At 39.5% G+C, this 26,289-nt stretch overlaps 1 protein-coding gene across 1 annotated transcript in view; it reads left to right on the top strand.

Annotated features, from left to right (window-relative positions):
• ADAMTS12 (ADAM metallopeptidase with thrombospondin type 1 motif 12) overlaps positions 1-26,289 on the top strand; it is a 144,271-nt gene that overhangs the window by 39,622 nt on the left and 78,360 nt on the right. The window contains exon 3 of the mRNA XM_064642842.1: positions 11,175-11,349. Within this exon, the coding sequence (XP_064498912.1) occupies positions 11,175-11,349 (175 nt within the window). The remainder of the gene's footprint in view (positions 1-11,174; positions 11,350-26,289) is intronic.

The following is a 26,289-nucleotide window of genomic DNA, read 5'->3' as shown; positions in this document are numbered from 1 at the left end:
AAGCATATTTTAAAGTGACTAAAGGGGACGGGAACAATGCACGTGTTTTGCATCTGAGCCTAGAGAGGATTATTTATTGCCTTTGGAATCCACATATGGTTTGTTGTAATGTAGACTGTCAGATCCATTCCTGCTGCAAAAAAATCAGTGAGGTTTAGCCGGGGATGTATTTGTTTATTTTCTGATTTTCATTGTGAGAGGGAAGAAAAGACCTAGCACTGACAAAGGAACACATCAACTCAAGGCAATCTCGCCTGAATTGTTTTGGAGAGGAACAACAACAAAAAAACCTTTTGCTTACCTTGTGCAAAACCATTGTTTTTTAATGATAGCTTTTCCATTACTGGTGCTTCAGTGGATCTGTCATGATCTGGCATCATCCTGTACAAAAATATTTGTTTGAAAATGTCTGTGAAAAAGTCCTGATTTCATGTCTCTGTTGAAAAGATTTCTGCAGTGAAATTTCAGCATTTAGCTGAGCAGCTCTGGTCAATAGTAAGAGCAGAATGAATTGTTTATTGTACATACTGTTTTTCTAAGTTCACGTATGAAAGAGGTAAATTGTGAATTATTGATGATTCAGTACAGAATTCCTTCATAAATTTGTTTGTTAACAGTTTTCTCACCACACAAAAGCTTATTAGAGGTTTATGTGTCAAATGTACCTCTTATTAAAGAATTCTTAAGTCCACTGGAATTCTGTCAGGACTGTGTATGATCTAATATTTAGTATCTTCTATTTGTCTCCATTGATTTTAAGTTTTTGAATTTTCAGTGTTCTTAGATTAGCAAGAATTATGCTGAAGATACTTAATGTCTTTTAGGTTTGAGTAAACTTTTTCAGTGAAATATTTTATCGTACAGAACTGTGAGCATGTCTTCAGGAAGATGTTTCATTTGCAGACAACATCTGTCGTATCTGTACAAAAAGTATTTTCTTATTCTCAAATTTTCCTACATCTCACTGTATCACTGTCACATAAAAAGTGTTGAACATCTTAAGGAAACTAAATGCTGAATTATTAGAAAAGCTGAACATCTGTGCCTCTTTTTGAGTTTTAGGGGATTTTCATTGTTTCGGAATTCCTGGGAGTTACATCGTGAGGATTTCAAAACAAGCCAGTTTTAAAGACAAAACTTAACATCCTGTGAGCAAAAGAAGACATGACAGCAGAACAGAAAGAAAATAAGTCCTTTTATTATTATAGCAAAATATTTTTCCTCATGGTTCCAAAGAATATTTTACTGCATTTTTTCCCCCAGATAAATAGCTCAATTCTTTTCTATTTTGCCTTTTTTTTTCTATTATGGTACAGACTACTGCATTCAAACCTAAACGACTGACTGCTGCTTTTAAGCAGACCAAATGAAATACTTTTATTGCAAAAAGTGCTGTATTTCCAAAACAGCTAAAGCAATCTCTTTGCAGACAAAAGAATGATTTTGATGGAGCGTGTCAGTTTGAAATAACACCAATATTTTTTTCAACAGAGAAACACTATTTTTTTTATAGAAATAGTCTACAAAGAAAACGAACACATGTATGAAAACAGTTTAAAATGGAAATTCTAAATTAATAATATTTAAACTGAAATCTAACCTTTAGATTCTTCAAACTTATGGGTGAGTTGTATGTTGATGGAGGGATTTAATTTGCCTGACCCTTGGCATATGACTGATTTTCAGGAGGAGATATTGGTCAATAGCAGATTTCTGGCAAGAGGCATAAGAATAGGCTGGAAAATAGGGATGTCTCATTGACATACACCTGTTTCTGAGCTGCAGGTGCTCTTTTGCCATTTAAAAATGAGAGACTAATCTTCCCTACACGGATTTATCCAGTGGTTTCTGGTACTTCTCTGTACCATTTCTGATTTGCAATTTTCTGTGGCATCTACCAGGACATGTGCAAAGCAGTTAACACTGTGCCACACGACGTCTTTGTTTCTAATCTAGAGAGACACATTTGGCCTGGAAGCCTATCATCTCTGGGGCTGCATGGCTGCATCCAGAGCTGTGTGGGCAGCAGGTTGAGGGAGGTGATTCTGCCCCTCTGCTGCGCTCGGGTGAGACCCGTCCTGGAGCTCTTCATCCAGCTCTGGGGCCCCCAGCATAGGAGGGATGTGAACCTGCCAGTGTGAGTCTAGAGGAGGATCACGAAGATGATCAAAGGGTAGATCACCTCTGCTATAAGGACAGGCTGGGAGAGTTGGGGCTGTTCAGCCTGGAGAAGAGAGTGATTTGGGGAGACCTTCTAGCACTTTACAGTACCTAGAGCGGCTACAAGAAAGCTGGAGAGGGACTTTTTACAAAGGCATGTGGTGATAGAACATCAGGCTTTAAACTGAAAGAGGACAGGTTTAGAACAGATATTAGCAAGAAATTCTTGACAGTGAGAGTTGCATGTGCCCCATCCCTGAAAGTGTTCAAGGCCAGGTTGAATGGGGCATTGAGCCCTGGTGTACTGGATGGCATTCTGCCCATGGTGGGAGGGGTTGGAAGGTCCCTTCCAACCCAAACCATTCTATGCTTCTAATAATTGCTCTTTCAGTTTAAGTTTGTATTGGGTGAAAAAATACTTTATTGCCTGCCAGCTTCTTTTGAAGTTCTCTACCTTTTGTGCCAGGGAAGATAGTAAACATGCAGGAACTCTCTAGATTGTCTGTGCCACTTGCTGCTTCCCCAGGTTGTCTGTTTTCCAGCCTTTTCAGGTGCTCATTATACACAGTCTTACTCTGGAAGAAGTTGAACTTGTTGATTTCCCATCAACTTCAGAAGTACTTTGAAGTATTCATCATCACAGAGAAGGCAGTTGATATTTCATCAGATCAAACTCCTAGCAGAAGGGGCCTGGAAATTAGCAGAGATGTTATGCTAGTCTTAGTTAAGTGGTTTACTCAGTTACTGGTTTTGTACTGAATTTGATTTGCTTTTTATTGAGTATATGTCCTTCTAAGTTTTGAGCAGAAACTTGATTGTTAGTAGATTGAGGAGTATTTGTTTGTCTTGCAGGCTTTTGTTCTTATTTCAGAGTATGGGTCATCTCTCTGTAGCTCTGAGAGAGAAGTTAATTTTCTGCCTGTTAGATGTAGTGTCTTGAATGCACAGGTAAATTTGTGCATGCACTGCACCTCTCATATCAATGGAAATGGCTTTCAGTCAGAGTTCAAGCTTCAAGACTGAATTTGAGTCACGTTCAGAGCTAACTCAAGTGTTTTGTGCTTTTAAACTGACCTGAACCCAATGCTGAATCTGATCAGTCTTCAGCTTTGGCATACATGGGAGCTGGGACTCGTCCTGGGTTTGTAAAAACATTTATGGTGGTATTCCGGATGCAGTCATAAAATCACATTGGTCTCCTTTCTCAGGCAGAAATACTTGGGAAAGTCAAATGAGTGGCATGTGATTTGACTGAGGCCAGAAGAAGTTATGATTCTGTGTAACTGTTGTGATTGCCAGTTATTGTCATGCTGGTTCCCAGACTGCCATGTGCTAAGCATCAGCTGTGTACTAGAGATGCACTTTGACCTGCAAGTTCTGGATCTCCATTTGAATCTTGTTCTTATGGTTTCATTTAATTTCTTTTCTCATCTCCTTCCACTTCCTATTTCTCACTCTCAGTCCTTTTCTAACACAGACACTGATTTGTGACACAGAATAACTTTTTTGGTGTAGCATGTCACTCACCTTACACTGCTGTCTTAACATGCCACAGCTGCCCTCAGCCAGGGACTGAGTTTTCCTGTTTTGTAAGGTATTTGGTTTTGATAAGCTCCCTCCCCCTTCATTCCTCCCCAGTGATAGCACAACAAGCTGCAGCTTGAGCATGGCTCACAGCCTGTTCCAAGGCTGTGCATAGCAAACAGAGCAGCTGCTTTCTCACACCACCCATGGAAACGAGGGCAGTGTATTTCAAGCTGCAGTTGTTGAGCAGAATCCATGATTCCTCATGTAGGCACTGAGCAGAAACTTCATGTCACAATACTGCTCTAAGGTTATCCTTTGGTATGAGGGAGTCAGTTTTTGGAAACTCATTGGAAACAATAAGTGGTAAGTAAAGAAGAGGTTGAGAGCATCAGTATGGGCTGCCTTTTAAGTCACCTTGAAATGACACTTTCATGATAAGTGGTGACATGACTCTTGTGAAGCATGTTGAAATTCATTCCTAAGTCCTGTCTGTGCTGCGTAGCCACAGACTTCATGAGTTTGGGGAAAAGGGAGGCAGAAGCCTCTCCCAACACACCTATGACAAATGCAGACCTACAACATACTGTTCGCTCTTGATACTTCTGCTTACTTTTGGGCTGGACAGAATGAAGCTAAGAGAAGAGTGTTGTGAGGTGGGTCATTGTAGTCCTGCCTGATATTGCTTTCCCTCATAGAGTTCTGTTCCATCAAGCAAAATAATTTCTGTGGAGAGGAAGAAGCTGGGCTGTGACCTTCTCTTGCTCTGCTCTCCAGAAGAGTAAAGCTCCTGACAGACTTTCATCCACTGTAAAATGGGATAATTGTGCTTTCTTCCATCTATCTGCACATGTTGTGGCAGCTGTCATCATTTGTATCTCTGCTTTCTGGCTGTTGACTAGGGTTCCTGTAGGTCACAGTAATACAAACAATACTTGTCAATAGAAACAATGCCACTTGTCATTTGATCAAATGTTTGCATTTAGTTATTCTCTAATAAAGTTTGAATTCCACAGTATTAACATTGTCATGCTCACTAGTTTGCAATTAGTTTTAGAATATAAGTGAGCAGGAAGCCAAAACAGCTGTAGTACTTTCTGCCTCTGTGATTAGAGATCATGTTTGCTCTGTGGATCCTCTTCCTTGTCTTTTTATTCCAAATACAAAGCACTGTTTAGGCAAGGAACCTCTTACCAATCCAATGTTAAATCTTCACTCTTCAGCATTACATAGGCTTTAAATCATCAAATGTGATCTGCTTTGCAATCTGTAAAAATTTACTGGCTTCCAAATCAAAGCTTTAGAACTTCACATTGAAAGTCTCTGAGGGGATTTCAAATGCTGAGAAGTACAAACCATTTTTGCATTGTTTATTTTCATTTTCGTGAGAGGCTGTTCTGATATTAATGAGAAAAAAACCCAACTAGTTTCTACATTGTAAGCCTCCTGGATACAGTGCTTTCTGAACAAGTTTAATTAGAAAAATATGAATTAGATATTCCAAGAGTATTTTCCAGGAGTAAAACAGCTGTTGCTCTTTCCTCCCCCCCGCCCCCCCAATGGTCTTTGGAGGAATTGGGCAAACTTTTTGTTCTGTCTCAGAACAGTAATACTTGCTGAGTTGGTTTTGGATCCCAAATGAAGTCAAAACTTGCTGGTCTCGCCAACTCATGACTATAGTCAAAGTAAGCCTCTTGCACTTGGAGAAACAACTCTTGGGTGTGTTTTATCCTTCAGAGTGTTGTAACTTGCTATGTGGTGAGGCTCAGAGCACTGACAGGGCACCATCCACTCAGCTGTCCCAGTGGGGTGTCACCTCACACACTTTGGGCAGGCTGGGCAGCCCAAAGAGCTGCAACCTTGTCTTCATCAAAGGCACAACAGACTTAGCAGCAACTGAGCGACAATGAAATATTGACCAAAGGAGCCCCCAGGTCTTTGGAGTGCTCTGGACTTCAGGCAGCCTTTAGCAGTCTGTCTCTCACTGCTGTGTGGAAATCACACTAGTAAATAGAATAGGAGTTCAAACTGTGTTTGAGTTAATGAATTACGAGTCAGCTGTGCCGTGCCATCTACCTGCTGGATGCTTAGCATGTGGCAAACACAGGCTTGTTTCAGCTTAGTATAACCAGCACTGAAAGTTGTGTAAAATTTATTAAGTACTATCTTTGCTCCTTTTTAAGACCATAAAAATGTTCAGTTACTAATTCTCTAGTGGACAATAAATTTTTACCCTGTTGGAATTTAATTATATATCTGAACTTCAGAAGCAGCAAAGTTTGGGCTTATGCAGATCAAATGGGACATATTTGGAAAAGCAGAAAGTGAGAATGTGGGAGGAAGCTGAATGGCCCTCTCAGAAATGGGCAACATGAAATGACTGCTGCTGGGCCCTGTAATACATGTATGTAAGAGATGTAGATAGCTCTGGGAACATGGCTTCACGTTCTTCATGAGCTGCTGGAGATTTTAAAGCAGAACCCTACAGAGAGACTAATGAGGCTCTAAACAGCTTCATGGTCACACAGTGATCATCAGTCATTTGTGGATCTTCTGTTTTAAGAAAAGAAGTAAGATATTTCTACAATGCAAATAAAGCTGCTGCAGGCAACAGGGCAACCACAAGTGAATGTGGGAATAAGACACCTGGACTGTTTCTTCTAAGGAAAATCACAGAATACTTGGAAGAAATAATGAATGCTTTTAGGATAGGCAGTAAGGATGATTGTGGAGGATGTCATGACCTGAAGTGTGAACAGAGATGTCTTTTAAAATTATGTGTTCCAAGTTGTACATTTTCATGCTCAAATCTCCATGCAAGATTGATTCCACAGATAATTTCCTTGAGTAGAAATGAATGTAGCCAGGCTGCTTCAGATTCTGTATGAGATGCAAAGCTCGCAGTGAGTTGGAGGTCTATAGAAATTATTCCTGAACTGTTTCTGTAGCACAGCAGAGGAGTTAATGAAGACAGGATTTGGACTGTTTGCTTCTCTTACCCATTTTTAGAAAAGTTTTTTTAATGCCTTAGTTTCTTAAATCATATCCTAGATAACCTTCATCCAAGTCCTCATCTCCACTAAACTGTGGGAAAAGGGATGAATCTGTCCTGCTCAAGAACAGTGAAAAGAGGAAATGAAGTCTAGTGTGGTCACCAACGAGTTGATGCATCCAGAGAACTGATTCTCTGTCAAGTCTCTCAGCTGAGTGATCATGTATTGTAAGTGGTTGTATGGTAGCTGATATACGTGACCCTAGAGACATGACTTTTCTCCTTTGCTGAGTGTATGTCCCCAGCCAGAAAGACCTGCACCTCTGAAGCATCCAGAGCTGATGTCTGTCCCTTAAGAGCCTGAGAACTGGAGGTTGTCAGACACTTCTTCCTCTCTTGATATCTTATTTTCTTCCACGAAAATCCAACCTGCTGTAAATTTGGCTATGAATTGATATGTTGTTTCCTATCCTCTGTGTCTGAACTTTCTGAGCCCACAGTGTGCAGGGCCTGTCTCTGGATCTCTGGCCAGATTTCTGGCAGTTTCTAAAATCTACAGTCTGTGACAAAAGAATATTAAATCTTGTGGTATGATTGTATCCTGTTCTTTTACTCATCTTGTTGTCTTAAAAATAAGATACTTTAATTTTGGTGCAAAGATATGTTAAACTATAAGGCTGAATTCCAGTAGCACCTTCTTTACCAAATCCTGACAAAAGCATAGTTTTTTTTCTGTATTCCTATATAAGAGGTAGAGTGCTGTCCTTTTCAGTGGGTGATGTTCATAAAATCTTCTGTCAAATTACTCAGAACATAAAAAAAAAAAATCAACCTCTTTCTGCATGAGCAACAGCATGACTGGTCCATTTTTATTAGCTCTATCTGAGGATGGAGGTGAAAATCTCATTTGAATGTTGAGGTTTTGTTTTGGCTGAGATAGGAACATATGACAAAGAGAAAGATCCTTGGGGAAAAAAAAAGTGACACACAGAAAGGAACTAAGTGATTAGCTGAAATAAATTTAGCATGTGTAGTGTTAACAGATAATTTATTTCACCAGCTCAGTTAAGATTATATGCAGCTACAGTTCTCTGGTAATTCATGTTTCCTATGGCACAATTTTTTCTGTAATTCTTTTAGTCAAACTTAATTTCACTTACCACGCATTACCGTTGTAGTAAGCACCTGGAGCAAAGTACCTAAAGGCAAAACCAGAACCTTTTCTTCTTATTTTTATTTCATGTTGTTTCTAAAAGTCAATGTGTTTTCAGAGTCTGTCACTGCCCCATTGTCAGAAAAATTGTCTGAAATATATTGCCAGAAATATTGTTTGCTTTCAGTGAGCTACACACTGTTCCCACTACAGATGTTATTTTTTTGGCATTATTGTCAGCATACTCAGTTATTGTAGCTTTAAACTGCAAATTGTTGGGTTTTCCCTTCCTTTTTCTCCTGACATACACCCACTAATACTAGCCCCTCCTGTCTGGAATATCACTGCAATTGCAAAACCATAGCCAAAACTAAAGCTGCTCTTTCCCTTCCCACAGGACTCAGCTTCAGCTTCCCACATGGAACTGATTGAAAAGATTCTGCCAGCAAATGTATTTTGACAAACTCCCCGAACTTTTGACCAAAAGAAATATGTGAAAAATATCTTCCTTCCACTGGAAAATGCTAATTCTACTGAAATTCAAAAAAGTTATTTGAAAACTTTGTCCCAGGATCACCATGTCCTCCTGGCAAGCAATATGCAATGCAGGAGATGTGGTGTGTTCAGGAAACTGTTTGTGTCAAAGTAATTAAGCATGTGAATTAATAATCCCATTAGGTAATGTAGCACCACTTCCACATACAGTATGGTAAACACTTCCAGCCACAGGATGTCAGAATTTGAGGGTGAAGGGTGAGATTTGAAGGAAGGGAGAGCAACAATTAAGAAAAAAAATTCTGTGGTAGACTTTTAGATTTTGATCTGTAGGCATTGAGGGAAACACCCACACCCTGCCCACACACACTCTTCACCCCAAAACAAACACACACACCCACACCCCACCCCTATTTTCTGACCATTTCTATTACTGTATTACGTGGTAGCTTTTCATAGAGAAGGTTAAATGTGGAAAACTTGTCTGCAGTTATTTTTTTTCTGTGATGATAACTAAACTCTGTAATAAATGTAAATATGACTGGCTTATTTCCAAGGAGGCTTTCATAACAGGACTCCTTTGTATATAGAATCATAGAATCATAGAATAGGTTGGGTTGGAAAAGACCTCCAAGATCATCAAGTCCAACCCCTGATCCAACTCCAATTACTATATCATGGCACTAAGGGCCATGTCCAATCTCTTTTTAAAAACCTCCAGGGATGGTGAATCCACCACCTCTCTGGGTAGGCCGTTCCAATGCCTGATAACCCTCTCTGTAAAGAATTTCTTCCTAACATCTAACCTAAACCTCCCCTGGCAGAGCTTGAGCCCATGTGCCCTTGTCCTATTGTTGGTTGCCTGGGAGAAGAGACCAACCCCCACCTGGCTATAACCTCCCTTCAGGTAGTTGAAGAGAGTGATGAGGTCACCTCTAAGCCTTCCCTTCTCCAGACTAAACAACCCCAGCTCCCCAACTCATATTTTGAGTGTGTGAATGCATTCAAAGGGAGGTGATGCTACAAACAGCTCAGAAAAAGTGTATATTGTATTTACGTAGCTTGAAATCTGATGGACTTTAAATGAAAAATTCTTGCTGTTGTATTTGTGAGTAAGAAAAGAACAACTATAAAGAGCAAAGGTGAAGACATATTTAATCAGCAAAGGGAATTTTGCCTGACATTTTTATCCAATATAACCATGGGATTTACTGCTTTTGTAGTGTGTCTCAGGTCCTATATTCTGATTTATAATTTAAACAGAAACCTGAGCATTTTTTGTATGTCATGTTTAAGAATCAGAAGTCCTGTTTCTTTTTTCTTAAAAATGAAAGAAAAGCCGTAGAGGCAGTAGCTGTAATCCCAGATGAACAAATATATGTGACTTTGAGTTCTGAACCTTTGAAGATTTATGGATGTAAACAAGGTTTCAAACAAAGGCCAGCCTCTGACTTTAAAACTTTGACTTGTATTGGAAAGAAGAAGTTTCTGCTTCTCAGCACTGTTGGGCAAACTGTGAAATTACACTCACAGTTATTTATTTGCACAGGTTTGCAGTGGGATGTATTGGGCCTGTGGCAATCAGTGTGGAGACAGAAGGTGTCTGGTAGGGGGGACTTAAGTGATCTCACTGAGCTGCCTTTGGTCTTCTTGTACATGGTTATTTTATGGTTTTATAAGAATGCTTTCATTTCATTCATATGATTTCCTTCATATCCTTACCCTCATACTGGCTTTCACAACTGTCCAGAGAAACTGTAAGACTTTGGAGTGTTTGAAAAGGGTTTTTAGTTTGTGTGTCCTTGTAAATTTCAATACGGCAGCTGCAGGAACAGAGGGTTACAGCGTTTTTTTCCTGCCCCTGAACAAGAAGGCTGCACTGACCACAGCAAGAAAGCGGAGGGGGGATAAAAGCCATAACAGTGGAATATCTCAGCCTCCTGTCACATCCCCAGTGTGGGCTAGGATGTCAGTAGATCCTTTGCTTTTGATTTAGAGCTTTACTGTTCCTTATGTCTTGAAGCGAAAGGGCTGTGCAATGGTTTCGCAATGTTCGCAATCCCTGCAAAAATGCTGAGGCACAAGGGACCAAGGCCATGTCTGTTTGCATGGATCTAGATCATGGCAGAGGGAGGTGTAAACTAATCCTGTGGAAGCGTAAACTAATCCTGTGTAGTCTAGATGGGGATCCAACGCCCTGTAACTCAGGCAAAGCAGGGAGGTTGATATGAAAGTTATGGCATGAGAAATGTTACGGCCTTTTTCAGTTGGTCTACTGTATGATCCTAATGACTTGGTAATTCATGAAAGACGGTTTATTTCTTCCATTGCATGCCTTGGGGCCAGAAAGCGTTTGTAGTCTGAGTCAAGAGTAAACCACACAGCCCAGCCCGTCTGATGGGTTGGGTAATTGACTGTGGAATAGCAGCTAGGAGCAGAATTTCGATTTGCACTGATGAAACAGCTTCTATTCCAGTCTTGTTCTCCAGGGAATGAATGCAAAACACTAGAAGAACAAGATGCAACTCCTTCTAGTGCATCATGTTTGGCAAATTAACTTTCGACCTTTTTGTGGCTTTGTAAAAATATGAGAGCCTTTGCCTCAGGATTTCAGGTTATTAGGAGAAAGATATTTTTTCTGTTACCCTTTGGACTGCTACGTCTTTGTGAAGTGTGAAACAACCTCAATGTATGCAGCCAAATAAATGCTGAAAACCCATTGTGTTCATATTTCTTCATTGTAATGACTGGCTTACGAGAAAAGCTCGGGGATGATGATATGAAAAGAGTATTTATTTTTGACTTCCAGTACTGGACAGTAGAGATTAACTCTTTTGTGCTTATTTTCAGACTGGATATTTCCATCTGCCCCATGGGGATTACTTCATTGAGCCTATTAAAAAGCATCCACAGAAGGAGGGAACACCCCATCCCCATATTATATATGAGGCAAATAACCTTCAAAATGCTTTGAGGAGAAGACGGGCCACCCCAATGGAAAGTGAACAAGCATGTGGATTGAATGGTACAAATTTTGCTGGATTTCTGCTTTCTGAATCTCTTCAAACATCTTGTATTTTCTAGTGGTGTATGCCTTTCTTTCTGCCAGGCTTTTTGTAATTCTGCAAGAAGAGATTATGCAAAATGGGAGCATGTCAGTCAAAATGCCTCAGGAGCCACCCATCTGGGTTCCTTTCTGGAAACTTAAATCCTCCATATGACTGCTGGGATATGTTTTTCACACTGTTGATCCTTTCTCCCCCTCGCTTTTTTCTCCAACCAGAACTGTTTAGTGAGTTTGAAACTTGAATTCTTGAGTAGTTTTGGAATGACAAGATTTGCAGTCAGAATTATTTTTAATAAAATGTTCTCGCTCCATGCAAATGCTGTGCACAACATAAAATATCTCCCCTTTAATCCATGGTTTAAACTTAGGATTTCTAGATTCTCTGTGATAGTTATCAGAATATTTAAAGACTTTTCTTTAGTTGTTCTGAAAGTGAAATGCAGGACATCAACATCAAGGTTTTTTTGCTTAGAAGTGTAAGTAAAAATAACTTAAATATTGGGGCAGTAATACTCAGCATCATGTCTTTTGGGAAAACAAACTAATACACTCTGTCGTTTCAGCGTAGTGTATATAGAGGGTGGTTGATATCTCATAATTACAAAATGAGTTCCTTTATCTAGTAAAATCATTTACGTGATTGATTTCATGCCAAAAATGTACAGATCTTGTATTGGTTCTCTGATGTTGGAGGCCTTGAAACTGAGCCTGCACCAAACTTAAAAAAGGTACGGTATTGGTAGGGATGAATGAAAAGTAACCTACATGACGTAAAGCCCAAGTTTTGTACAAACAGAGCTGCAGAATACACAGGAATGTGTTTTTGTCTTTCATAGGTCAGTGGTTTAAGAGTTGGTTCTTTTCCAGGAGCGGGAAATAAAAGGAGGAATGTAGGAATTTTTAATCCTCAGTCGTGGTTGCTGCTAAAGTTTTACTGCAGTGTAATATGAATTGATAAATTAAAGAAGCAAACAACAACTCAATTCCACTATATTTCTGGTCATAGACCTTCATTGCACTTCTCGCTTGCTGGCCAAGAGTAGTGTGAAAAGCAGGGGGAAACTAGAAAGCTGACGGTGGGCGTTATTCAATCTTCTGTGATAGCGGAAAGGTAAAGATAAGAGGAGCCAGAAGAATTAATATGAATGCTCTTCCATTTTATTTTTCATCAAGTAAAAATATATCTATATATTAGAAAATAAGCCTGGAGTTGAAAAGCCATAAGCATCTAAAAGTGATATTTATTTTGGCGTATATTTAAAATAGCTCCCTGATTTTCCATTTCTTCTGCTGACTGCTGGGATAAACAAGGGGAATTAATTTAGATTTGCCATGAAGAATGAGGGAATTGTTCTTGCCTACTGTCTTCCAGGTTTCTTTCATGGATGAAATAACATCTGTACATAGTGATTTTAAGTATGGAGAGAAGATAGGAGATACCAGGGATCATGCTGTGTATTTGCTTTGTGGGGTCTGCTTATCTTCTTTCTACCTCTCACTTTTAGCCTCCTGTATCTTTCCTCAAAATCATGCAGAATGAGAAAGAGAAAGACTGGCTGTACCTGGACATTGGAAAAAAATGAGCATAGCTTCCCTGAGGTTTAATCTCTTAGATTAGCTAAGTCTGCTCCAATAGGGTTTTCAATTTAAACTTCCTGTCTGATGTTATTCATTATAATGTGACAGAACTCTTTCTGGTGATAATATGTTCATGATATTGCAGGCAAACAAAGTTAGTGTCTTATGAACTAACAAAGCAATATACTGCCATTTGTATTTCTGTTTTTAACCACCTCTGTCAGCCCTTAGAGGTAATGTCTGCCATCAGTCAAGTAGTAATCTTTTGCCTGTCATAAAAGTTAAGTAATCGGTATGAAAAAGTTCATGGGGGAGAAAGCATTTTCTTCATTGTATTTTTGCCCTTTGTGTGACAGGATATAACAGTCATTGTTCCCTTTAAAGGCCTTACCTTTTAAGTTGTGTGTTATGTATCCTGGGCTACACCCAAAGCAGCCTGGTCAGCAGGTTGAGGGAGGTGATTCTGCCCCTCTGCTCTGGTGAGACCCCACTAGGAGTGCTGTGTCCAGCTCTGGGGTTCCCAGCACAGGAAGGACAATGACCTGTTGGAGCGAGTCCAGAGGAGGCCACCTAGATGGTTGAAGGGACCTCTCCTATAGGAATTGTTCAGCCTGGAGAGCAGAAGGCTTTGGGGTGATCTCATTATAGCCTTCCAGTACCTGAAGGGTGTTAGAAAGATGGAGAGAGGCTTTTTATAAGGGCATGGAATTACAGGACAAGGGGGAATGGCTTCAAACTGAAAGAGAGTAGGTTTATATTGGATATTAAAAAAAAAAATCTTACTGTGAGGTGAGGCACTGGCACAGGTTGCCCAGAGAAGCTGTGGATGCCCCGTTCCTGAAATTGTTCAAGGCCAGACTGGCTGGGACTTGGAGGAACCTGGAAAGTGTCCTTGCCCATGGAATGGCTGGAACTAGATGATGTTTCAGGTCCCTTCCAACCCTGTGCTGTAGCCAGTTCTTCAATAGGGATAGAAGAAAGAAAGGATTCAGGGTAGTCTCCTGTTTGCTCTATGCATTGTCAGAGCAATTGCTCTTGTTAGAAGTGAAATACAGAACAAAAAGAGAAAGTGAGATAATTCTTGCTTTCTATGCTAAATATATTGACTACACAGACTTTGGTGAATACTTGGCATGTAAATGAATTTTAAAAGTAGTAAGATGACTCTTCCACTTTTTCAGGGTCTCCTGTACTTCTTGCTTTTGAGTTTGGTACCAGAAAGCTGGTCCACCCACATGATATCGCAGATAGCCCGGAGTAATGCCTTTTGGGATCACATTAAAGCAAAACATTTTCTATTTACAATTCACAATTAATTGTAAAAACTAATTCTATTTTACAGATTTAACTTCATTTTGTGTTCTCTGCCCTAGCTTTGTCCCCACTGCGTTGGGGCTTAGCTGATTAAGAGGTGCTTAGCGTATCTCTTGTAGGAAATGGTGTTCACAATCAAATATTTTAACTTTGTGGGCTGAGATTCATCACAGACTGTCTGCATTTGTTTATTTCAGCTCTGATTCTGTTTGTTTTTTAATTAAACTAAGCCAGTTGAGTTATTTCTATGACTTAAGCTTGGTGTATGTCCAGGTTAAAATGTAGTGGTGATTTTTGCTTGGAAAAGTTGAATCAACTGCGTGCTTACAAGTCAGTGCACAAAACTGAGTGCTGATAATAGAAATCTGTTAGTCAAAAACCAACCAGTCCATCAGGCAAGGAGTATAAAGACTAGTTGTATAGACAAAATCAAAGTAAAGGAATTATTTTGGGAGGGGGATTAGGTAGAGGATGCTGATCTCCTGTGCAGATTTTATATAGTTTTTTTTAGTGAAAGGACCATGTCTCTTGGAAGAAGCCCTGTGCAGCATACTTACAATTTTTACTGTGGCAACAACCACATGAATCTCCAGGATCCAGAATTCAGCACTTGCCCTTGTGAAATTTCATATGATTGGTGATTGCTCATCTGTCTAATTTATTAGCACCAGTGATATTCCCGTGCTCTTGCAATGATTATACTAATTAATTTATAATTGGTAATGTCTTTAACAGTTTCAAATATCCAGAGAAAAATCACTGTGATAAATGACATAAATTAAAACAGGTTTGTGCTGTACACTTCTGCTGCTGCTTAGGAAACTGCCAGATGACTCAGTCATTACCTGCATGCAAAACTGAGTTGTTTATCTTGAAAGTAGCATTATGATATTGTACATTAGTAGCAGCTGTCTTACTGTACCATTTGAAATATGCATGAGAACTGACAGAAATGACAAATGAAAAGTCGCCACAAGCCTTATAAAGAACTCTAATCCTTTGTGCCTGTAGGAGAGGAAACTAAGGATCTGGGAATTTGTTTTGTTTTTCTAAATAGGCTGTCTTAAAAACTTAGCAGTGCTCTGAGATATAATCCAAGAGAAAAGGAATTATCCTCCCTTGTACAGAATAAGAGAAGGTCTCATCCCACTTCTTCTGCTTGTTTTCATGCAGTCTGTTAATAGGTATGGGTTTTGTTTGTGGGCTGCAAAATAGAGAAATTTTATGAAGTTGTGAATGAAAATGCTGTGATATAATAGAACTCTTCCTGACCAGGTGCTACAGAGGGGACAAATGCAATAGGAGCAGATGGACTTCTTTTTCTTGGGCTGGTGAGATGGAGAGATTGCAGTCATTTAGAGAGAGGGCAACTGAGTTATTCAGACTGCAACCCAGTGATTGCTGCAGTCAGCTGTAATATATAACTAATGAAAGAAAGATGTAGGGTGTTTATAAAATATATCTCTCAGAATACTTCATTGGAGCTTTAGGTGTACAGAAGTTGCCACATACTTTGCTCTCATTTTGGCATTGAAAAGATTTGATAGGTCAGAATTTAGGATTAGTTTGGGTTTTACATGGCCTCCAACTCCTTGCCTGAAGAGAAGTTATAAATCTTAAAACTGAATTTTTTGCTCTGGGGCAATTTTATGTTGGAACTGTGATGGGATAAGGCTCCAGTGGAAAGGATGAGACAAGAGTCTGGCTGCAGTGTGAAATGAGTAGAGGGGTGAGGGATGCTAAAGGAGCAGAGCAATATTGCCCATGCAAAACTGGTTTTTAAGCACTTTCAGTGTTGGCTTGGTGGCACAGTTCATTTAACAGATTATTAGAATGCCATTAAGCTGTTTCAGACAACAGTTACCTGTTCTTCCTAAGGATTACATCTGACTGCAGGACTTCATTCAATCACAGTCTTGCTTTTTGCTGATTAACTTGATGCTGTCAAAGGATTGTTTTCTGGTTTTATGTCTGCAAGTGTGCAGCATAAATTGTTAGTCCTGGCTTTTGACCCTAAAGCCTTTTGTTTAATCACTTGAAAGAGGAAGGGGAAAAAAGTCCAGGACAATGTTTTATTCTCAAATAATAACCTATCTTTTTTTTTAGAAGAACACTGTGTCCAGTGTAAGCAGCTTTGCTTGTTGCCATAAACCCTGCTACAAGCTTTGTAGCTTCTATCTCTTTTTAAAAAATGATACTGAGATTTTTCCAGTATTTGTTTTTCCTGTGTTTACCACATCAATTACAATTCAGCTTAATTTTCTTAGTTTCTCCAAAGCACATCTTAGGATGAGAAGTTCGCACATTGAATTTAAGTAACTGAGATTAATTCAACCTCAGCTGAGGAAAGAGCATCTTTATCCCTGCATCCCTATTCTTTCTACAAACAGGCTCTACTAAGGTGTTTATAAGATGCTTGGCATTAAAAAAAGAGCAAATAGGTACATTCAGTAGAATGACCTCTCTTTTAAAGCAAGACCAAGAAAACAAATAGCTTGCAGGAGTACATGGAGTATCTCTAATGGAGTATCTCTAACCTCTGAAAGAGTTTGCACTGAACTGAAAACAGTGACTGTCTGCTTGTGCAGGCAGCAAGAGATTTAGCTTTTCAGAGGTGGAGTACCTGGGAAACAAAGACATCATAACCAGTTTGTTCTAGCAGTCAATGAAACAATTGCTACTAACTGGTATCAGAAGATTTCCCCCCTCCCCAGTAAACCTCATGGAATGAAGGCAAAAAACCCTAAATTTCAGAGTTCAGAATACATTAGATTTTTTCTTTTTTTTTTTTTTTTTTTTTTTTTTTGCTTGCTCTCAGTACAGGTAGAGGAGAAAGGAATAAAATACTGTATTTAGTGCAATTCTTCTTCTCCAGTTAAATGAGTGAAGAGTCAAAACTAGAGCTTTACCCAAGTGGGTCCAAAGTCTGTGCTGAATAGGGGCCAGAGAAAGATCAGCGCTGACAGAGTGCTGGCACCTGCTTTCCCAGTCCATGATTGTTTTCTTATGTTCTTCTCTTTTCTGATTGGAATTTTACAGTCAGTATTTCACTTGGTCCTACTAACTGAAGCAGGGTGCTTTCCCTAAGTGTTTGTGTTTTACAGAAGGTGAGGGAGAAAAATGTGGAAAGGTGAGATTAATGTTATAAGGTGATAATTGTCACTTGTTGCCACCAAAAGGCATCAGAAAAGTGATACACTACCTCACTCAATGACTGAATAAATTTAAAAGTTCTGTGACAGACCATTTTCCAAATAATACGAGTCAAAACTATAAGGAGGGAAAAATCTCCTTCACTGTGATTGAGTAGTCTTTCTGTCCAGTCACTCTGCCACTGGAAAAAAGTAGTGTTTGCTACACCATACTTGCTTACTGCACTTGCATTCCTGCAGTTTAAAGGATAGACTGTGGTCTCTTCCATATCTTCATTGAAACATTTTACTTAACTACTCATCAGATTGAGGAGTGTCAGTCTGCATCCAAACTAAACTTAGTTCAGCATTTCTAACTGTCATAGATGAATATAGGGTGCACTTGCTCTATGCCTACAGTTTTCCTTATCAAACTGCGTGTGATGCTACTGCACTTCTTGAGTATTGCAATTGATTGGGTAAACAAATGCTTTGGTAATGTAAATGTTAAATTGCTGCAGTATTGATTTGGAGAGCAATAGCACGCTTTAAAATTAAACTGTTACACATCACATGCCATCCTCTTTTACAGGATGACACTGGCCTTGAATAATGCAAACTGTATTTCCACAGGTGAAATAGCAAACGCAGAAAGCTTAGCTGCCTTTGGTAAATATTTTTTGATGCAGGAGTTTGAAAATTTGCTCAAAACGCTTGACCCATTAATGGAGTAGTATTGGCAGAGATGTTCAGGCTTCAGTTTGGTTAGGGCCAGATTTCTCAGTCATACTGAACTCTCTGTGAACCTTCTAATAAGTAACTACAATTGCCATATTATTTCTGGGCAGATTACAGATTTCTAATTCTTCTGAGAAGTGCTGGACTTGTTCTTTGGAGCTAATGTACTGATATGGGCTCAGCGTTTTCAATCAGTTTCTCCAAAGTCTGCATGTCCTTGAAGAGCCTCTGGCAACCTCTTGTCATACGCGACCCACTTTAAACAGGTGTCTGAGCACATTTTTTCTGCATGAAACAGAGTGTCCTTGAAGCTTGTCCTTGTTTGTGGCTCTGTTCTTCACTCTTCATGTCCCAACAGCTTCTTAAACTTGGATGCATTTCATGTAATTGGAGAGATGCCTTTGGATGAATTGTACTTGAAAGGCAATCATAATTCTCCTCTAAGCACAGATTTTAGTTTTATGATTAGCTGAGAATAAGGGGAACTCTATAACTTGCGAGGTTATTTTTTCTATCCACCACTACTTCAGTCGCCTTGTAAGATCTCTTCTTTTTAGGGAAAAGTGGGGCCACAGCTGGACTTATCCCACACCGTACACAATTACTCAGGCTGCACAGATATTCTGCACTCCTGATTATCTGCTGAGGGTAGGATGGAGTTCTCAGCCCCACTGCTGTGGCGACCATTCTCATAATGAACCCTGGTAATACTGAGTAACTTAGAACTTTGTGTTTAGTAGAGGGATATTCACTAGTCAGCTGTCTGAAGAAAGGCATCTTTTGGAGTTCAGGAAGTAATTGGTTGACACAGGTCTTTATGTCTGAACTGGTTTCACATTTGATTACTTAAAACAAAGATCTGCCTCAAGACAGTTTTAGTGACCTACTTGACTTGTTAGCTGTATTTGATTTGTTGTGGAAGACTCCTAGTAGAGTGAGGTTTGTTGCTTGTTTTCACTGTGCATATGTGAAGACTGCATGTTGGAGGGTATCTTTGGAATATTGACTCTTTACTGTGTGCAATTTCTGAACTGTCTTGAAAAAACTGTACGTAAAAAACAGACTGGAGGGACACGATTCAGTTAAAGATCATACAGATTACATAAGGTTTTTTTTTCCCTACAAAAAGGAATTATCCACACCAAATAGACTTCCATCTTTATGCAAAAAAAGAGGTGGCCAGAAGATTGCTATGTTAAGAGGCGTAGCAAATGTTTTTAGTTGTTGCCCTTAAATCCTACACTTGTTTGAAGACTTTGTGCAACTATTTCTTGCATGTCAAGGTTTTTATATGAAAGAGAATAAGAGACAATATTGATTATTGTTTTCCATGATCTCATCTACACTTACCACTTGTCTTCTCTTGCAAATATTTAACCTAAACATACTTTAGCAGACAGCGTGTAATCAGGTGTCTTAGCTGAAAAAAATAGGTCTTCCTGTCCTCTTTAAACAACAATGATGAGGTCTTTTGCATATAAATTAGATTGTTACAGAAAGTCACTTTTAAGTTGTTCTAGTCAGTGTCAAGAAACACTGCCCAAAAAATACTATTGATTTCTTCTTTCTTTTAAAAAATGTCTAATATTTTGCTCAGCTGCCAAACAGCATCTGAGTTGAAGCTGCAGAGAGATAGATTTTTATACTTTAAATACTTTTTAAATACAGTTAAAACACCATCTCAGCCTGTCTCCCATTCTGCCCACGTTGGAATTAGCAGCAAGTTTCTTACCTGCCCAAACTCTAAAACAAGATAAATCAAGTTCCTTCCTCTCTAATCTGCACTGTTGTTGGTTGAGCTCGCAGTCTGGGTTCTCCTCACCTCTGTGGAGGTTTGGATTTGAATCAAAGTCTTCTTTCAGATACTCGAGTTTCAACAAGGGATCATTCCTGTAATTTTCTGTATTATTTGCCTGACATTATTTGCCTTGCATTCTCCAGATAAAATATTCACTGATAAATTCCAGATAATATTCCAGATAAAATACTCACTGCTTTATAGTATTTTCGGTGTCCCAGTTGCATCCGTTGCCCATGATGAGGTACTTCTGTCAGCCAGGTCTTCATCAGTAGAAATGGAAGATGATGAGCGGCTTGAAATTTCACCTGTCAGGGAGGTCATAGGGAAGAAGGCAGTAAAAGAAGGCAAAGCCCAGACTGGTAACATTGGTAGGCAGCTGAAAGTTGTCCAGGCAGAGATAGGTTTTACACTGAACAACCCCTTCCTCAGCGGATGGGTATAGCTTGGTTTTATACATCATTGTCAATTTTTTGGATATTTTTCTCTCCTTAGGCTATAATTAATCATACTGGTTTATGATGAATGTAAGCTGCATGTTTCTCTCAGCCAAACCTGTATTTTCCCCTCTTTCTGATCCCATGCATTTACATACCTTTATTGTCTTAAGGCTTCCTGGAGAGAAGTGGAGCCAGGGGCTTTTTGCAAAGGAAAATTGAAATTGTCGTTAAAAAAAAAAAAAAAAAAGAGGCTCAATCTGTTGGCAGGGCTTTGTTTGATTCTCTTTCCACGGGAGTGCAAATTTCAAAGCTCAAACTCAGTTCTAAGCAAACGTTCAAAGTTCTTGGCATTTTAGTGTGGGAGCCCCAAAAGCTTGTCTGTGAAGGATTCTGGCATAGTTTTCTGTAGGCAGTGAACCACAGGGAGTTCAGTTAATTAAAGCTGGTATTACTGGTGAACCTCCATCCTGTGCATGACAGAAATAGAAGTGAATTAATTGGATTGTGACATCCAACAGGTTATAGTGCCCCTGACAATCAGTCTTTAATAGGAAACTGGAATGAAAGGAAAAAGGTCACTCTTAAAACTCTGGCTAAAACTGGAAACATCCTTTAGCCCGTGCACCAGTGCTCATGAAGAGCTGAGTATGACACAGGTCACCCGAAACTGATGTTATCTTGAGATGATTGCTCATGCAAGATGCCTGGTGGCAGGAATTATTAACCTCTCACATGCAAAGATGCTATTGGCTGCCTCCCCTGAGATGTCTTGATGTCATTTATGCTGTTCTTCCCCTTTCTCCTTCTAGCACTTTACAGGCACCTCTGTCAACTCACCCCAGCTGCAGGATGGAGTCTGTCCCTGCTTTGCTGTTTCAGTGTCTGTTGTCTGTGTATAGGTTCCTCTTCAGTGGCTTAATCAGGCAAAATGAGATCTTGTGTGCTGAGTTGGAACAGGAGAACCGCAACAACCATCTCTCAAAATGTCACAAAGCTGGAAAATGTTGTTATCAGGACTTGCTTGTAAGAATAGAAAACATTAAAAGCCATATACGTCTGAGACTTTAAAGATGTCATATTAGCATAATTCATTTCAGAGTGACCAACCCCTTCACAGGCCCAGGCTCAGGGGGAGTCCTCATCTGTAAGAGCTATGCTTTCACTGCTGATGTTTGCTGCAGAAGCACAGCAGGGTTGGGGCAGAGGCTTTGAAGACTGTACTGCTTAGTAACGTCATCTGAAATACAAGACATTTGGCCTCAGCCAAGGACAAGGAGGCCCCTCAAAATGCTAGCATGTGCTTTTTCCTCTGAGCATGCTAGTGGAGAAATGGAATGGAAAAAACAACAGCTGGTCCAGAGAAAGGCCAAATAAACTCTGTTGTGTAAGCCCAGAGATAAGAAGGTTGTAGCATATGCAGCATTTCTTAATGATATTATACCAACGCTGGAAAGAATAACATTTGATTTCAAGGTTAATTCCAGATTGTCTTTCTCTTCTTTCCTTCAGTAATCTAAATTTTAAACAAACTAATTAAAAGGCATCATTTAGCTACCACTTCAAAGAACTATTCACTGAGTAGCTTTTTTTCTTTTACATCACAGACATTATACATTAATTTGGTTGGAATACTTTACACTTCTTAAACTGTCTTTCGAATGTTTAGTACTGAGATTGTAAGTTTCTGGAATTATGAGTGAACTGTAGTTGCTCTTTTCCACGTGTAACAAACTTTGGTTCGAGGAATGTTTACTTGCGGATGGATGGTGCATTTATGAGCACCTGGCCTCTCCATCTACAACAAACCTCCAGCATGAAGGTCTTCAGACAGGTGCATGAAGATTGGGAGATGGAGAAAATGAAGCACAGAATTTTGCTGACTTGACACCTGTCACCCAGCTCTGTCCCCTCCCCCATCTTCCTTTCAAATTTCATCTCACACGATGATACCACAAAGACTGAGTGGCCTATGGTATTTTAGGGAATTGGGTGTTTACTTTGGGTGTTTCTAAGGATGACTGATGAGGAAAGGAATAGGATCCAGGCATTCTCTTTCACCCTTGTTTCTCATGTCACTCATGCTCATCTGCAGTCCTTTCATGATGAAAGTAAGTCATGATAGCTTTGACTGATATCAGAAAAAAGTACTGTTTTCTTCATCATTTCAGAGGAAGCAAGGGAAAAAACCAGTTGAAATTTAAATCCTGTAAATGTAATGTTAGAAGGCAAACATCAGTTTGAACACGCAGTTCATTACAATAGCTAATTAGGTCTGTTATAAAATTAATGGTATTACCTATTTGTTTGCTAGTTGAGATCAATGATTTCTGAATGTTACTGTCTGTTGGCATCTTCAGACTGATTTGTCATTTTAAAGCTTTTACATAGTAAAACTCAGTGGCAGCAGGTGGAATGGTTAGAGATGCTTCTCAATTTTCTCATAGGCCTGGGTTTTTGGCAGAAACTGCTTTGAGACTTCCCTGTTTCTAGGATCCCAAGATGAGAGCAGGACAGTGACAGTGGCAGACTGGAAGGGCTGAAGCAGGGATAACTGTCAGTCAAGCTGTGTTTGCCAGACAGTGTTGGATTACCCTTCATGTTGGAAGCACAGGTCTGTTTTATTTGCTCTCTAATCACTCTGTGTGATCCAGCACAGTATGTCTTATACCCCCCTCGCAGGGAAAGACATGGAGGTTGCTGTTCCTTCTAGATCTGCAGAATTTCCTGGGTTTGCAAATAGTTACTAGCTTGCTGCTTGGCACAAAGAAAATAGAGGAGAAAGCTGAGCATCCTGTGGGTAGAAGGGGTTGCAATGGGATGCAAAAGCTGCTGGTGGTGAAGGCTGCTGGGAACACTGCTAAGTTGGCCATGCCAATAAGGGAGTCTAAAAATAGGCTATTTTTTCTTGATTCTCAGGCAGATCTGGCACCATGACCTGAATTCTGTTGAGTTGCAGCCCATTTGCTGTACCACGTCCAGTGTGCTCTAACAAGTTCTTGTTTGTCCTGTATAAACTTATATTTTGCTGAATTAATGAGCAGGTACAGTTTGTAGAATGAGATCAATGAAGAATTCCTAGGAATGTCAATAACACATAAAATAGCTAATGTAAGTACCAAATTAGGGTTTCATCTTCAGTTTACTAAAAGCCAGTGTTTTCCAGCAGGATTTTAGAGCATTTGGAAAGCACTGATTACTGTCTGGCTTTCCAGCTTTTAAAACCACTTTCCAGTCCTTTCAGTGCACACTATCTATTAACTTTGAGAAACTATTTCAGAGAAAAATAGAAGTGAAGAGGAATGTGTTTAAATCGATAAGCTAAATAAAATGTTGAAATGTAGTGCTAAAGTAAAACCTGGCAATTTGTACAGGGAACACTAATGGACCTTCTGTATAGCTACTTGGATGATTTGAAAAAGTTCCGCTTAAAAGTTATGAAGAGTATTGAAAATGATTTATATTTGGTTTTAGAGTATGTTTCTTCCACCTCCTTGTCCCTCTGAGTGTTTTGCTAACAAATTTTGTGATGTATTTTCTTTGATGTCACTACAACCTACAGCAGGTAGTTCTATGGCTCACACAGAGGATACGTTCTAATAAGTTCTGAAAGAAGCTGGGATCTGTCTTCTACATTAATGAATTTAAGATAAGATGTAGAGGAAAAAAAGGGAAAGTTTAATCTAGATTATTTTCTTAACATTCTCCTGTCCTTTTGTGTTATAAGTCAGAATTTCAAGGCAGCTAAGAGACAATTTTTCAAACTATGATTATAAGACCAGGAAAATTCTCATTGTCAGTGCTCAGTGAAATAATCTTATGTATGTTTTAATGGGCGCTCCCTTAATTTATGTAAGAAAATGCATCCTCATACATTTTTACTTAAATATTTAGGATCTGAGCTCAAATTATTTCTTAGCCAGTCAATTCTGCAAATACAAAGATAAAATTCTGTCTAGAACCAATTTTTTAAAAATTAATTTTATCTCTTTTATGCTTAGACTTGAAATCATCTATTTCTGTCTAGTGCTTTATAACTGGACTACCATCTTCCAAATGGAGAACTCTCTCAAATCCAGTCTTGAAACTATGTTTTAAACTGAATTCTTGACTGATTTTTACATAAGAAAGAGTTAAAGTAGGCAAATCTGTATTCTTGAAGTCTACCCAGTGTTTTTGTGGTGGAAGTTCCAAAGAATAAGGGGATGCCAAGGGGTATAATTTCAACTAAGCTCCTCAGTTCCTGTGCATATGCATGTTCAATAACCTCTCTGTTGATATCTTGAAAGAGATTGTTTTAAACATGTCACAGTTTAAGGAGTACTTTTTGAAGACTGAACTAGAAACTATTATTTCCTTATATGTGTGAGGATATTTGAGTAACTAAATGATAAAATACCCTGAAAATGCAAATCCAATGGCAGAATGTGTAGCACAAAACTGACATTGTAAATTAGTAGAATAGCTGCAAAGGCAGGCAGTTTACATAATGAACATAAACGAGATTGTCTTTAATAACTTTGCTTGAAAAATCCTGTTTAAAAGATTCCTGTGGTATTCTCTGCACCATATATTCTGTATATATAAGGTAAGATAAGTTGCTCTCGAAGTGTAACACTGTAGATATTCATGTCCACCACTATTCCCATACAATGAGATCATTTTTGTGTCAAGAAGTGAAATACTCCAGTATTCTTTGACATTGCTGCCAAGTAGCACACAACAGTCTGCGTGCATACATTAAATTTTCTCAGTCTCTTGATCAGTGGCCAGATCCTGACTACTGAGAGGAATGGCTGGCCTGTTTCCACTCCTGTGCCATGGTAATTCACATGGTCAAAGCAGGTCTTACAGAAGCAACCCTCTGTTTGCTGGTTGTGACTGTTAGAGCCATTTGGAGATTGCCGGGGGATGAGTTGAACAGCACTTTCTGAGCTGTCTTTGACCCAGAACAAGTCCAAGCAGAGTGGAGGCATCAAGGCAGAGAGTGCTGGCATTTGAAAGAGAGTTGGCTTGAAAATGGCCTGAGGGGTTCAGGTCCCTGGGCTCACTCCTGGGAGTCACAGCTGAGCTGGAACCTTGCCTAGTAGTCAGTGAGGGTAGTTTTTTTGTGTCTTGGGAAGAGAAGAGGTGCAGTTAGGGAAGGAAGTGCAGAAGAATGCAGTAGGATCAAGACAAGGAGTAGTACAGTGGTGAGATGATGTGAAATACCTTTAGTTCATGATCCATGCCTTTCACAGACAGTTGCAAACCAAACCGTGGAGGTTCAGTTTTTGTTTGTGTTGGAGTTTCTTTGTGAGGGTGAAGCTATGAGCTGGAGCAGGGTCTAGGTCCTGCAGGGGGGCTGCATCCTGTTTTGGGACCACCCAGCAGCCTGGGTAAACACAGGAGTGGTAGCATCTCATGGCTCTGCTGTACTGCCTGTGTATGTTTGCCTCTGACTTCCCTCCTATCCCTCCTTGAGAGGAGGCAGGAGCAGCTGGTCCCAGCTGGTTCTGTACTGGTCATTTGCAAGGACTGAGAGATTCAAGTGGCTGATTTTGCTGTATTAACTGAAGGGAAGTGATGACCCAGCGAGGAGTTCCTGTGGTGCACTGGTTGGCTCTTGAAAACCTAGAGAAGGCCCTTAAACCCAGTTGACATTTCTGACTTTTCATGGGGAAGCATAAACAGGCAAAACAGTACTGGGCATATTTTAAGATCTGTTTAGTGAGAGATGCCTCTGCCCAAATTAAGACTCAAAGGAGACCATGTGCCAAACTCAGCAATATGGATTTTATTTAACAATGAATGTTAGGTAGAGAGATAGAAAGAAATAAGTTCCTCCTGTGGCCTAGACAGTGTTTGAGACAGGCAACTCTGCTCTTTAAGTCCTTATAACATATTGGTTTTGTCATGATGG

The sequence above is a fragment of the Pseudopipra pipra genome, chromosome Z (genome assembly GCF_036250125.1).
Source record: "Pseudopipra pipra isolate bDixPip1 chromosome Z, bDixPip1.hap1, whole genome shotgun sequence".
In the NCBI taxonomy this organism is placed as follows: domain Eukaryota; kingdom Metazoa; phylum Chordata; class Aves; order Passeriformes; family Pipridae; genus Pseudopipra; species Pseudopipra pipra.
Note: the sequence above shows the minus strand (reverse complement) of the source record. Positions and strands in the feature narration are given on the sequence as shown.